Source organism: Tachypleus tridentatus, chromosome 7, assembly GCF_004210375.1.
Source record: "Tachypleus tridentatus isolate NWPU-2018 chromosome 7, ASM421037v1, whole genome shotgun sequence".
NCBI lineage: Eukaryota > Metazoa > Arthropoda > Merostomata > Xiphosura > Limulidae > Tachypleus > Tachypleus tridentatus.
Window position 1 is genome coordinate 57,440,106 of NC_134831.1, and position 15,845 is coordinate 57,455,950.

The window sequence follows — 15,845 nt, forward strand, 5'->3', positions numbered from 1 at the left end:
TAACTCCACATCACACAATATACCCATACATGTTAATAAATATACAAAAGCAACTTGATACCACGTTCAATAGTAAACTTGAGAGGCTTGAAGAAAACAAGAACAGACTATGTAGCAGCTTTCTGATTTAATAGCATTAGCAATCCTTGATTGATTTTTATTTAAATTATATTTGAACGCTGATTTAATTAGAAGTTATAGTGGAATGATATGGACAGAAAGTTATTTTAGTTCTCTCTAAAATAGATAATATTTGTTTAGGAAATACAATATAGTATGATGCAAATACTTCGTTTAATTTCTTTCTTTGTATCGTAATTTCAGATGTTTTGAATAAGAAAACTAAAATTGGTACCAGTTTAAATCTGCTTGTGGCGCAGATAGCCCAGTTTCTTTGCACCACAAAACACCAAACAAACCAACGAACTGAATCTGCTTACATTTATCACTAAACTGCAAGCGCCTGTTGTTTTTTGTTTGTTTGTTTTTATGCGGGAATTTTAGACAAAATGTGAAAACATTATTACAGGTAACTGTTGTTCACACAATGTTTGTTTACATGTTAATAGCCAGGCAACAGTGGTATTCCTTGGAACACTGAGTTCGAAATAAGGCAGATCAGCATCCATGACGACGAATATCAGTCATATTTAACATAAATGCTTAGATTTATTATGATGCCTACTAATCTAATTTGCCTTCTTAAACCATTTATTTTGAAATAATATGAGCGACAACATTGTCTTCATAACAAATATCCCCATTGGCACAGCAGAATGTCTGCGGACTCCCACTGCTAAACACCGGATTTCGATAGCCCTGGTGGGCAGAACACACACAGCCCATTGTGTAGCTTTGTGTTTAATTCCAAACAAACGAACAAATACTTTATAGTGAAAAGTAAAAATGCTTTATTGTTAAAGAAAATGAAGAAATCGAATTCACCAACTGATAAAACAGTCTTATTTATTGAGAAAACAAAAGGACAGATTGTTTATTTATATATTTTTGTAAGTTTTTAACAAGGCATCTGATTTCTCTACTCTCAGTTAGAAGTTTAATACTAACCTAAATTATCATATATCACGAACTTAAACTCTTCAGGAACTCCCTGGAATTAAACGATTCCCGACTCCGGTAAATAATGGAAAAGGACATTTATATAAATTAAACTTAAAATACTTGAAAATTACCAACTCACAAGCAAAATAATAACAGTAATAACTTCCAACTTTGCTAGAATGTAACTCTTTATCAAAGTCAAGTTAAGATATGTGTCAGGATAAATCAGAACCCTTTTATTTTAGATTCAAAAACTCAGAGAAACCGTCAGAACAAACTGCGCAAATACGTCACTTTTAACATAATTTAATCTTGGTATCACTTTCCCCTTACAGAAACACAGTGGTGCGTCTGCAGACTTATACTGCTAGAAACCGGGTTTCGATACCAGTGATGGGCAGAGCACGGATAGCCCTTTGTGTAGTTCTGCACTTAATAACATCTTATCACGGGTATTGCCTTCTTGTGGCTCAGTATTAAGTCTGAAGGTTTACAATGATAAAAACGTGGTTTCTATACCAGTGGGGCCCGGCATGGCCAAGCGTGTTAAAGCGTGCGACTCGTAATCTGAGGGTCGCGGGTTCGCATCCCGGTCGCGCCAAACATGCTCACCCTTTCAACCGTGGGGGCGTTATAATGTGACGGTCAATCCTACTATTCGTTGGTAAAAGAATAGCCCAAGAGTTGGCGGTGGGTGGTGATGACTAGCTGCCTTCCCTCTAGTCTTACACTGCTAAATTAGGGACGGCTAGCACAGATAGCCCTCGAGTAGCTTTGTGCGAAATTCAAAAACAAACAAATCTATACCAGTGGTGGATAAAACGCAGATAGTAAACTACATACCTGTGTGTTTAACAAGAACAACAACAAAACTTAAAATAAAAACTCCTTCTATATTACATGAAGAGACACTTACCTTCCTAATATTAATTTACATTTATTAATTAAACCATTAAATTATACTAGTCACTGTTCCTAAAACCTACTTAGGCCTATGTTTCATCAACTTAAAATATGCTTACAGCTATACGGGAATTAGAAAGTTTTGCAAAATGATTAGACAGGTCATGTATTACTTTTTATATCTTTGAATTTTACTCAAGGTAATTAAGAAGACAGGGTTTGTTTTGTTTCTTTTGAATTTCACGCAAAGCTACACGAGGGCTATCTGCGTTAGTCGTCCCTAATTTAGCAGTGTAAGACTAAAGCTACTCTTTCACCAACGAATAGTGGGAGTGACCGAACATTATAACGCCCGCACGGATGAAAGGGCGAGCATATTCGGTGTGACGGTGATTCGAACCCGCGACCCTCGGATTACGAGTCGAGTGCCTTAACCACCTGATCATGCCGGGCCAGAAGAGAAGGAACATTTTGTACCATAGCTCCAATTCAAACAGTCTCCCATAATATAAATTATTGTTTAATAAAAACTGAAAAAAAAAATGGAAATGGATCAGAAGAAAACAAACGAAAAACATTCGATGAAAAATGACGAACACGAATTATATAAGATAGGAGTCCCGTTTCGATGAGGTAAGAGAACGGAGACACCTTTTCCTTGAATTGTATATTCTAAATTACCTTTTTCTCTGTTTTCATGTGAAAAACAGCAACTACAGACGATAATATGTTTAATTTCATTGAAAATATTAATTAATTAAATAACAAAACACTTTGAAGTTTTCTAACAATTGACCTGTAAAATTTTCGCCTTTGGGTATTGGTATGCTTGTCAAAATATTTTCTGTGCTCTTAGTTGACACTCGTTTGAAATTTCTTTTGGTTTCAGTTTTCCTTTTTTTAGAAAAAATTCTACCTGAAAATAAGTATGAATACAACAAAGAGAAGGCGCTAAACTTCTCCGTTCTATACATTACTACAAAAACGTTGGTTGTTCCAAAGCAAGATATACCATTATTTTAGTAATAAAACCAAATATCAAAAGATCATTTCCTTTACAATGGAAGGTAAAATCACGAAAATGTCTATTTATAAGCTTTAGTACATTATCACTGTCACTTTAAAAATGCTTTTGTTAGTGTAAGAAACGATTTTTACGTTAATGTATATACATAAATCATTTAACGATTTCATCTAAACAGATATCAGGCATGCACCTTTAAGCCCTTTTGAGGAGCGACATAGGAAGTCAGCGTTTAGGTCAGAGCTATTCCTGTAAATTCTCAGGTTCATTTGTCAGTAAAAACATTCTACTAACTAAAGAAGGTAAGAGATATAAGGTATGAATCTGCATAACACATAATTACGAATGTTCAGGAAAACCAGGTCATAAATTATTGTGCTGAGCAGTACTATTCTTTTGTTGTCGTTTAACAAATATGCAATTTTTGTGTATTGCATTTGAACTTTTTTACCAAACTGCAACAGGTATTGAGGGAATTAGTTTTTACCGTGAAAAGAACTACACCACAAAATCATAACGCCCACGTACCTAAGAACGCTTCCATTGTTTACATTCGTGTTTTAATTTAATGGATTTTAACATACTATATCAAAATTATTTTTTTTATTTCTTTGTGTACCTATACAATATAATCTGTAGTGACCACATTAAGAGACCACTTTAATATCTGCGAATATTAAATCCAGACGTTTAAAAAATCGAAGCTGTTTCGACCAGAAAAGTGTAGCCCAGTAGTTGTTGGAGATGGATCCATAGCAGCCTTTCAGTCTGTTAAAAATAATAGACGGCTATGTACAGATAGTTCTTGTGTGGTTTTTGATATTTTGAAACAAACATTTTCGCCTTCTTTGAAATATATTATGTATATCGTTACTTTGTTTTTTGGAATTTCGCGCAAAGCTACTCGAGGGCTATCTGCGCTAGCAGTCCCTAATTTAGCAGTGTAAGACTAGAGGGAAGACAGCTAGTCATCACCACCCACTGCCGACTTTTAGGCTACTCTTTTGTCAACAAATAGTGGAATTGACCGTCACACTATAACGCCCCCACATCCGAAAGAGCGAGTATGTTTGGTGCGACGGGGATTCGAACCCCTTACCCTCAGATTACGAGTCGAACGCCTAGGCCCACCTGGCCATGCCGGGCCGTATATCGTTACGCCCTGTTTCTAGAAATATTTTATGAAATAAAGTAATATATATATAATGATTTCTCGTAAAAAGAACAGAAATTTATGTGACATTATACCATCTATCTTTCTATAATATATACATGATGTTTCTTAAAAAGTAACACAGCTGCTTTCAAGTTATTTTTAGAATATCTTTAACAAAAAAGACGGAATTTTTTTATTCAGCTGATCTTAAACCGAGGACTAAAGCAACACTTTAGAAACTGAAATGATCTAATTTATTCCAGAATCAAAATCACTGTATAAGGAAAATCAACGATCTTGAGTTTTAAGTGTTAACTTGTTTGTTTGTTTTGGAATTTCGCACAAAGCTACTGGAGGGCTATCTGTGCTAGCCGTCCCTAATTTAGCAGTGTAAGACTAGAGGGAAGGCAGCTAGTCATCACCACCCACCGCCAACTCTTGGGCTACTTTTTTACCAACGAATAGGGCGAGCATGTTTAGCGCGACGCGAGCGCGAACCCGCGACCCTCGGATTACGAGTCGCACGCCTTACGCGCTTGGCCATGCCAGGCCAAGTGTTAACAATCTCACAAACGATAGAAAAAATAAACAACAACAACAAAAAGATAAAAGAATAAAATCTTATAACACCAGCACTATCGTAAAGTAGACCTTTCTTCACCACGTGCAAACTAGCAGAAGCAAATTATTACTAGTATGCATTTTCTTTTACGTTTGGTTGACCAAAGCCTAGTTTTCAGTCTGTCCAAATTATGGATCGAATGGTCCAGGGTTTGAGACATGTTGTACTTGCACACACCTCATAGTTTCAGCTTTAGAGATATTATAAAATGCAGGTCATTCCAGTTATTCGATTCCAGAAGCCTGACAAAGCTTTTGTGACGGTGAGTACTGTTGACTAGTGGCCTTCCCAATGGTTAATAGTTCAAAGTTACAGATAACTGTACCTGATCATTAGGATGCCTCTGACCTGGCCTTTGTGAGGTGTGTATAAGGTACTTAAAGAGACCGACAGTTTAAAGTTCAATTTGGTTAACCCACGTTCAAGTACAGGTGATCGTAGTACTCGGAATTTCACACCTATAACAATGTTCTATGAGATAATTTGTTTGGTTTATTTTGAATTTTGCGCAAAGCTACATGAGGGCTATCTGCGCTAACCGTCCCTAATTTAGTAGTGCAAGACAAGAGGGAAGTCAGATAGTCATCACCACCCACCGCCAACTCTTGAGCTACTTTTTTACCAACGAATAGTGGGATTGACCGACACATTATAACGCCCGCCCCCACGGCTGAATGGGCGAGCATATTTGGTGTGATGGGGATTCGAACCCGTGACCCTTAGATTACGAGTCGAGTGCCTTAATCCCCTGGTCATGCCGGGAAAATTCTATGAGTGATTCTATTTCTTTACTGGTACGTATTCACAGGGCTATGTTTCTAAATTACGAAAGGGAAAATAATTCTTTAGTGGTTTGTTGTATATTTAACTGGTAATGAAACCTTTATCGTCGGGTGACTTAACTTGCTGCTGAATCTATCGAGCTGAATCGAGCCCTTGATTTTAGCATTGTAACTCCATAGACTTATCGCTGTACCAGCAGGAGACTACATCTTAATAAACCGCACAAATGATCACTTATTTTGAACATTATCGAACAATTGCACGAGGACTATCTATGACAACCATATTTAATTTTGAATAGATGGGAATAAATGAAGGTAGCTACCCATGACCACCCCTCGCCAATTCTTGGGTTACTCTTATCTGATCCACGACCCCAAAATGCAGAAAACAAAACGCAATAGGAGATATTTGAGAAATGGGTGGAATAATGGGCCTACACAAGTACCATCAGGTACTGATCCGTCAAGATGTACCTAGTGGTTTGCGTATTGTTGGTAAAGGATTCTACTACAAAGAAAATAATGACACCAAATACTCATTCAACCCCTGCAGAAATTACTCAGCTAAGAAGCTGCTGGAATCATTCAAATCATGCAATGTCTCCCACATAACCTCCATCTCAACTCAGTTGAGTAGATCTGAGGTTTAATAAACCATAAACTTGACGAATCAAAAGTTACTTGCAAATAAACTTTATAGGAATGTATTAGAGACATTTAGAGTAAAATCCCAAAGAACACTGAATAAATATGTTGCAACAATGCCTGAAAGACTGTCTGCATGTATTGAAACAAAAGGAACACACAAAATATTAACTGTTTCTTTAACTCAAGTTCTTCCACTGGAATCTCTGTGGAACTAAATACGAAGATTAATGAAGTTTTAATGTTTCACTTGTGATTTATCTTCCATTGTTCTTTGAAAGTAGCCTGTAATCTAGTTTTTGACTCTGTTCTAACACTTTTGCACAGTGTATATACTGCTTTTCAATTATCCAGTGTTCTAAATCAACAACCGGCGAATAGAGAGAACTGTTCATCATTATCATCTTTCTTCAACAGGCCTAGCACCTACATAGTCCTAACAGTAACTATAATTTCATCATCATTTGTTAGAGCAAAACAATTTTCATGATATTTTACTACATATATTATTATGTGCAAAATTTATAAAGCTTTATAATGCACTCCATAACGAGCAGATAGCCTAGCTGCTTTGCGCCATAAAACACTAAACCACTCTATATAAGTCAGTAATACACGTACGCTATATTATAATAAATAAGAAAAAGTATAAGGGAAAAATTATAGTTAAATAAAAAAACAACAAATAGGCTACTGAACTTGAAAAAGGGAACTTAACAAGATAGGGATTGAAGTGGGACTCATCACTTGGGTGGCTAATAATCACATAACAGACTAAGCTATCTTGACGTTTTAGAACAATAAAACCACGTACCTCTCCTTTTCACACATATAAAACTTCGTCGTCATTCATTTTTTATCTCGAGCCCAGCATAGCCAGTTGATTAGGGCGCTCGACTCGTAATCTGAGGATCGCGGGTTTGGATCTCCATCATACCAAACATGCTCACCCTTTCAGCTTTGAGGGCATTATAATGTGACAGTCAATTTGACTATTCATTGGTAAAAGAGTAGTCCAAGAGTTGGTGGTGGGTGATGATGGCTAGCTGCCTTCCCTCTAGTCTGACATTGCTAAATTAGGGACGTCTAGAGCAGATAGCCTTCGTGTAACATTGCGTGAAATTTAAAAATCAAATAAACAAACATTTTTAACCCTAAATTTGGTGGTGGATTACACGGCAACCAAGGCTATGTAGATTAAAAATCTCGCGTTTTAATATGCTTTTGTACAGCTCTCAGTATTAACAGTAAATAACACTATTACTGTATTATTTTAATACTGACTAGTTTTCTTGGCAATTTAGAAAAAAAAATGGTATTGTTTCTTGACTTTACACAACGGACAAGCTAATATCATAAAAGTGTTAATAAATCCAAATCGTATAACAACCCTAAACCACAAGGTTATGTCAGAGTTAGAGATATCTTACTGTACCTTGACCTTTACACAATGAAATTGTTAACCACAACGACTTAGAGTACCGACTATGACTTTTGAAGTCGGAAAAATTAATATCAGGTGTTAATAAAAAACAAAACTTTAAACTTTTGTCTGTGTGATGTTCGCAAAATTCCCGAAATACATCCTCGTTCTTTGATCTTTTCACACAGGAATAGTTTGTTAGTTATTACACCCGGTTTCTTGCCTTAAACGTCTGCAGACATACCGTTCTGCCACATGAATAGTTAATATCATGTCAATAAAAAAGACAATCCTTAGAATACGGTCTTGTCACGGTGACAAAGTTCCAGAAATATATCATTGTTCATTGGTCTTTACAAATTGAAATAGTTAATATCGTGCTAACAAAAACCAAAAGTTAGAATACTGTTTGTATGATGTTGGCGAAGTTAAAGAAATATATCATTATTCATTGGTCTTTACACACAGAAAGAGTTAATAAAAGATGAAATTTTATTCCTGTATATCATGGGACATCATGCAGATCTTATATGTAACAAATCAGTAATGTTACATTTTGTGCTCACATGGTAAATCTAGTCATTGACTTATTATATTGTGTTTTTTCAGCCAATCTGCCCCAACCTCCTGGGGCTCAGCGGTAAATCTGAAGGTTTGAATTCTATAAATGGGATTTCGATATCTTCGGTAGGCAGAGTACTGATAGCCCACTGCCCCACTCCGTCAATAGCAGCAACGAACCTACAACCAGTCTAAATAACATCGAAGAATACTGCCAGAAATACAGAATCAAAATTAATATTCCAAAACCCAAGTCATAGTATTCAGCAGACTGAATAAGCTGAAAAAAGATCCACCAAAACTCTATATGAATGGATCACTTTTACTGACTGCTACTTCTGCTAAATTTCTAGGTCTAACCTATGACTCAAAATTAACGTGGCTACCACATATTAAAAATGTACTGATACGAATCTGGAAAAGAGCAAACTATGTAACTGTATGTTTCATGTCAAACGGAACAGTAAAGGTAAACGTTAATATATTAATTCCACGCGTCGATTTATTTCATCTACATGTTTATACAGTGTATTCGTTGTCCACGTGATCTATATATCAAGATATCGTGAACTGTAACTGATTGGTCTGTTCTGCAATACTGTAATATTTTATATTAATATACGTATATATAACTATGATGATATAATAAATCTCCATGAATAGTTACTATACAAACAAACATTCATATAATGTGTCTAACGTATGTGTAAATTTACAGGGCGTTCGGGAAATCTGGAACCATAGAGAAAAATACACAGGTTATTCCTAATTCATTTATTATTCAAGCTGCATACCATTAACAGTCATACACGTGACAATTCTTGGCATACTGTGTCAACAGGGTAGTTTCTTTCCTGAAACATGTACAACGGATATTAGAAATGTTTTTCTTTAATTTTAAGGTCTGTTTTCCATATGGATCCAGACTTCTGGGACACCATGTACTCTAAACGTGTGGCATATTATTGGTTAACATTAGACACTAGTAAACATCTCGTTAAACTGTATGGTTACATTTGGCGCCCTGTTGCCAGCAACAGAAACGGTGCTATCGTTTGTGAATATTGAATACAATGACATCAATTATGATAGGGTACAAGTGTAAAACAATGCAATAATAAAACCTAAATGTGAGTCCAGCTTAATGTGCATGTTAAACAAGTATTACGGATGTAAGAGTGCTTAAAATGAAATATATTTTTGAATAAAAAAGTAAATACTGTGTTACAATTTAACAACAAATGTGTTTTATTTTCTTATATAATTTGAAACAAACTACAAATATAATAAGTAACGAGAACATTATAAGGAAATAAACTATATGAATTTCCCGTTTTACAATTAAAACAACCAAATTAACAAACCACCTTCTCCTTAACTTTCAGTAAACACAACTAAATATTAACATTGGAACAATAGGAGAACATTCACGAAATGCCCTGATACTAGTAATATACAGAAAAACAAGGCTTGTTGTTACCGGTACTACACAGTGCATGCAAGAAATGTACCTGACGCTGTTTAGGAAAACAAAAATCCTTTGCATTGGTACAACATGGTGTGTGCATGAAAGATATTTGACACTGGCACTATAAGAGGTGTGCAAAAATACATACAACACTGGCACTTTACAAGAAAACAAGCTCTTGGCATTGATACTGCAAGGAGTATGCAAGAAAGGTACTTAAAAATGGTATAATATAATAAAACAAAAGCTCTGGTACTATACATGGTGTGCCAGAAACATATCTGATACTATACAGGAATTCAAAACCTCTTGGCCATTGGAACTATACATGGTGTGCCAGAAACATATCTGACATATACTGGAAAATCAAAAGGTCTTAGCTGCTGATACTACACAATTGACACTGGTAATATACATGAAAACAAAAGGCTCTTGGCACTGGTACTACACAAGTTGTGCAAAAAACGTAACTGATATCTGTACTATACTGGAAAACAAAAGCTCTTGACATTGGTATTACATGGGGTGTGTAAGAAACATATCAGATAATGCCACTGTAGTGGAAAATAAAAGTTCTGAGCACTAACACTAAGCAGGGTATGCAAGACATATTCAGTATTAGTACTACTAAAGATTGGTATACAAAAACTCTGACACTGGCACAACACAAGATGTGCAGAAACTTTGATACTGCATAGAATATGTGAAATAAATTCTCTGACACTGGTATTACAATAGATATACAAAACAAAACACAAATTTACACATTTCTAAGAATGATTTTTTAAAAGTAAATGCATTATGTTTTCGGATGGACATTAGTGGAATTTGGTAATTGATTAATTGGCTTGCTCATTAATCAGTTACTCTTACAAATTGGCTAAAAACTGTGCTAAAAGTCAGGTTTTCACACCTATTGTATGTACAGCACAGACAACCCATAGTGTAGCTTTATAGTTAGAAACAAACAAATATAATGGCAATAGTTTGATTAAGTGGATAGTTGGAAAAATCACAAATAGTAATAATTGGAAAACCTAATTTGATAAGCTGGTTATTTTATGTAACACTAGTTGATGTAATAAGTGCCATAGGAAACTGATTATATTAGTTAATTTGGTAAATCACACAGCTCTACTCAGAATGACTACAAATAATCCTTATATTCGATGTTTAATACACAAAAAATATTCTGTGATCCTATACTATTACATTATGTATTCAAACATGTGAGAAATACATAAACTTATCTATTTGTCTAATCTAATCTCATACAACCTCTAATATAAAGTGATTGATGTAAAATTCCTATAAATAATGATTTAATTGAATATTCTTAAGAAAATACTGAAGTGTTTATATCATGATTACCTCGACCATAGGCAAATGTTGGTATTTTCTAGCACTTTCAATACAAAGTTTCAGTTTTTAAATACAAGTAATATTATATTGCAGCAATAATATTAAAGTGAAAATATGATATACCACTAACTACAGAGCAAGGTAACTATAGCCTCAGATAACCCAAACTATCATTTGCAGTAACAAACCTTGCAAAAGTCACCATTCACATACTTTGTAACTATGCATTCATCTGACTCTTTGATTTACATCTATCATTTCAAGAATGATTATCATTATAATTTATTTAAATTAAAGATGATAAATATAAGATTAAAGGTATACCAAGTTATTCCAAAGTATACTTTCCTTTTCTATAGCTTAAGTACATGGAGAAACATCAGTACAATACCAACTAATTTTTCTCCAAAATGATTAGATATAATGTAGTGACAAAAACAGGATATTGAATAGCAGATTCTTACAGTATAGAAAATATTTCATTTTTGCATAATTATAATACCCACTTCTAACAACTAGGAAATAAACACAGCATCACTTCTGTGATAAAACAGGCCTCGGCTTGGACATTTTTTCGCGATCTTGCCAAATTATTTTCACAATAGTTTTGGTTTTGAAGTCTTGTCTATATGTTCTTGAATAAAATAATGTGAGATCAAACACAAACTAAGATACACCAATATTAAATACCCTTTATATATCCCAAATTCATCATTTTAACAAACACAAGGAATTCTTTAGATTAGTTATTCATTGAGTTACATCATGATTTAGCAGATGTTTTTCATTCACAAATTACAGCTTAAGAAAACCATGATAAAAAAATAAGACATAAGTTATTATTTTATAGAAGTGTTTTATCTTCCTGAAACACGTGTGTGTGTGTGACCTACAAAAATAAATACAACAAAGATCACATAAACAATTATGAGATCAAAATTTGTACAAATATCTCAACCTCTGCAAGAACAGATAAATTGTTTCAAAATGTGTTATGTTTCTGGAATATAAACTATATTCTCTTTTAGTGTTGTTCAATTTACAAACACTGACACCAAGTGAGTAGAAATTATATTTCCTAACAAATAACTTTAGACTCTCATACTAAAATCAATTCATTAGATTCTCATTTCTCATGCTGCACTGAATTCATTTTTCTAATGCTACAACTTCATTCATTTGATTCATCATATATATTTAAATATAAATCTAGCTCTGTTTCAAACATGCTCTTCATATATTCTGCATTTTATAAGGAAATATTTTTTTGCACTTTCCTTAGTAAGTATAGTTATGCAGACACTGTTTTAAAATAGTTATACTATATTTACTATATATTTTCTTGTAGCCTCTCTTTAACTGCCATTTAGATTTTTGCCTGCATGGCTTTCCAAATATAAATACAAAATAATTTAATATATTTCTAGTCATTTTCAAATCCAATTTCAGTTTGTATGAATATCTAATTTAACAAGAACTTGTACTCTCTGTTCATGTTAAAATCTAATTAAATGCAAATTATGTAAATATATCCTTGCATATGTAAACTACACAAGCTTCATTTGTTAGTTAAAATTGTACAGTATACTTTCCATTTATAGAATTTCAAGTTATTCAGCAATCTGTGATAAAATGGTTCAGGCTAGCAAATTTTTTTTTCTTCCCCAATTTATCACAATTCTGCTAGAAAGCTGATGTCAGGACTCGTAGAGGAGACGCTGGTAGTGAGGAAAAATTTCCCATGTTGGCAAATGCAGTGAAAACTCCATAGCAACCAAAACTCCAAATTCTGTATTTAGAAGGTCTTTACGACAAAGTCGGAAGCCACATTCAATTTTCTGGGAAATAAAAAAACTAGTTTTGTAGTGAAAAACGACATAGAAATTACAGAAGTAATGTAACACAGCACAAAAATCAAAAAAATATTTTTTGATATGGTTAATGTTGATTGTAAATTAAAATGTTTACATGTAAGATGTAAAACTGCCAGAGAACTCAAACATTTTAAAATAAAATAAAATATATAAATGTTACATTAAAATAACTAATAATTTTTTTTCATATGTGGTTTACCTCTAGAAGTGTCTTGAGTTCAAGACCTTTGACATCATTAAGTTTAGCTGAAAGAAGCAAACATGCACCAGCACACAGTTTCCTGTTCTGTTTGTTTATCAACACCTGTGATACAGAAAAAATAGTATTATCTTAGCTCATGCTAATATATTATTTTGCCAGCCACCTGATTTTTGTTTTCTATTGCTTTACAGAGTCCAGGACATTGTAAATATTTTAGCAGGGCTAACTATGTTTCATATTATAGTCTTCACACATTGTTTATAGTAAGTTTTAAACAGATTATATATATATATTATGAATGTAAGGCAGCACTCACAAGAATGCACAACTTACCGTTCACCAATTAAAAATTAGCCTAAGCCACAGAAAACTTTCAATATTAAAAAAACAAAAATCTAACAAGTAAATATGAAGTTGGGAGTTTAAAACGTTTTTGTCCATATCCTGAACAGACTGTGAGTTTATTTGAAGTATCTCTTTCATTAAGTTTTATTACTAAGAATTTTATTCAACATATAAAATATATAAAGAATCTGAAGCTTTAAATAATACTAACAAAAACGACATTATTGCTTTGATATGAAAAAACAACAGCTTTATTAAAATAAAGCTTAAATTAAATGTTCTTTAATTTAAAATAATTGGGCATATTTTTAGTGTATCAAAATTTGGATATAAATTAAGTAACAAGAGTTTTACTTCGTTTTAAATGTCTAATAAAACCTTATAGGTAACTAAAATAAAAACAGTGAGCAAGTAAAAAATAAGTCACAAATTACATTGAAAGTTTTGTCAAAAAAGAGAATAATATTTGTTACTTCACAAGAAATGTAAGTTCATTTGTCAGTAAGACAACAACTCACATTTTCATAGTTTTATATTTTATGGCTGTGTTTCAAGTGTATCTAAATACTCATGTACACTCACTTCTATTTTATAATTACACAGCTTGTTATTTTATGAGCTTAACATTTAACTCAAAGAGTAATACAATAAAATCTTCATACTTTTCAGTTGTTTATTTTTAAGGTAAATCTATTCACAAAAAGGAAAGTGTTACTTTCATAAGTAAAACAAGGGCATAAGCAATACAGCCTGAGACAAAAAAGTACATCCTAGTAGAAGAGGCCTATGAAAGAACTAATAAAATATAATAATGATAGACTATTAGAATAGGCCTTACTGGCATGAATGACAGTGACATAAAGTTAATATTAAAGTTAACCCTTTTGCAAATGGGTCATGGGTCAGAGGTCATGTTATGTCATCATGTTTGTTGACTTGAATTCAATATTCAATGTCCAATTGTAGGTTATAATTCAAACTTTAATATTATATATGAGTTAATTTCTTAATTTATATGTAAATATTAAAAGAGCACACCTAAATATAGATTTTAGTGAGAAATGTGGTACATTGAATGCAGCATCGTTTTGAAATTAAATGTATGTGATGCCAAAATACTAAGTCTATAGTTTTGTACAAATTTGGAACTCAAATTACCTATCTAAACAAGCTAGAATTAAAAATAAGAACCTCATATCTTTTCATTTTGCTGATATACGGCTTATGAACTGAATCAAACACTATGGCCCCATTCACCTCTTTCCCTTTTCGGAAATGGTCCCTTATATACACTTACTTCAATATATGACATGTGAATAACCAATCAACAGCTTAGAATGTCCTCTAGTGGTTTTCTCAGCCATTTTAATCTGTGAAAATTTATCACATTCTTTCAAACCAAGATTTCAGGATGGTAGGTTGTGTCTTTAGCCTGCTTGAAGTTTCATATTGTTTTAAAGATAAATAAATCTTAGTTAGTAAACTTAATAAATTATAGTGTAATTCTATGTTAAGAGTATAGTTGTTTATGATTTTTTGGTCATTCAACTGTATATATAAAACCTAAAAAATTATTTTGTTTGATATTCCATACACAAGATTTTAAGAGGTTTAACAACCTATGTCCAGCAGCAACTGAGTTCAGAGAGATAATTGTTTACTTTACTTCTTGATTTATCATTGTATATTTTAAGAAAAGTAAATTTAATAATTTATTTCTAAACATTAGTAATCTATATACATTTACAATGTAAAATAATTGTAATGTGCTGCATATTACAAATTACTAGTCCACTAAAATCCAGCCATGATAGGAAAGACTAAAGGTCAGTTTTATATTATAGGATGTGTAACAACAAGTTTGATTTGTTTTGAATTTTGTGCAAAGCTACACAAGGGCTATCTGTACTAGCTGTCCTAATTTAGCAGTGTAAGACAAGAGGGAAGGCAGCTAGTCATCACCATCCACTGCAAACTCTTGGGCTACTCTTTTACTAACGAATAGTGGGATTTACTGTCACATTATAATGCCCCCACGGCTGAAAGGACGAGCATGTTTGGTGTGATGTAACAACAGATTCAATAGTGTTTGAAAACTGTAGTTTTTCCTTTATTCAAAGTGTGTAGCATGTGCACTAGGTCAATGCAAGTTTTGCAATGTTAGTCAATATAATAAAGAAGTAAATATATAGCATTAAGAGACTTAAGCTACTTAGACTAAACATATAATATGTAGTTATTTTAGCATGAAAAAATCTTTTTTATAATGGTTATGAAATTGTCTAAGTGAAAGACCCCACATAGTTAGGGTATAGAAAAGAATAAACTATAGTCTTACTGGAAACAACATGTATTTTAGAAAGTTTTGGAAAATACCCAACTAATATTTGAGATTTTTGAAACAAATAATCGT

The 15,845-nt window shown here is 33.1% G+C and overlaps 1 protein-coding gene across 3 annotated transcripts in view; it reads right to left on the reverse strand.

Moving 5' to 3' along the window:
• Positions 1-9,411: 9,411 nt before the first annotated feature.
• The window catches only part of LOC143255735 (CDK5 and ABL1 enzyme substrate 1-like), an 80,794-nt gene continuing 74,360 nt past the window's right edge, over positions 9,412-15,845 (reverse strand). Inside the window, exons 11-12 of one of the 3 annotated variants that reach the window (XM_076511877.1) lie at positions 13,085-13,189; positions 9,412-12,849 (exon numbers count right to left, since the gene is read on the reverse strand). In XM_076511877.1, coding sequence (XP_076367992.1) covers positions 12,709-12,849; positions 13,085-13,189 — 246 coding nt within the window. In that variant the 3' untranslated portion in view covers positions 9,412-12,708. Of the gene's footprint in view, positions 12,850-13,084; positions 13,190-14,729; positions 14,868-15,845 lie in introns of those variants that run through there. The other 2 variants (XR_013030806.1, XR_013030805.1) reach the window with 2 other exon arrangements.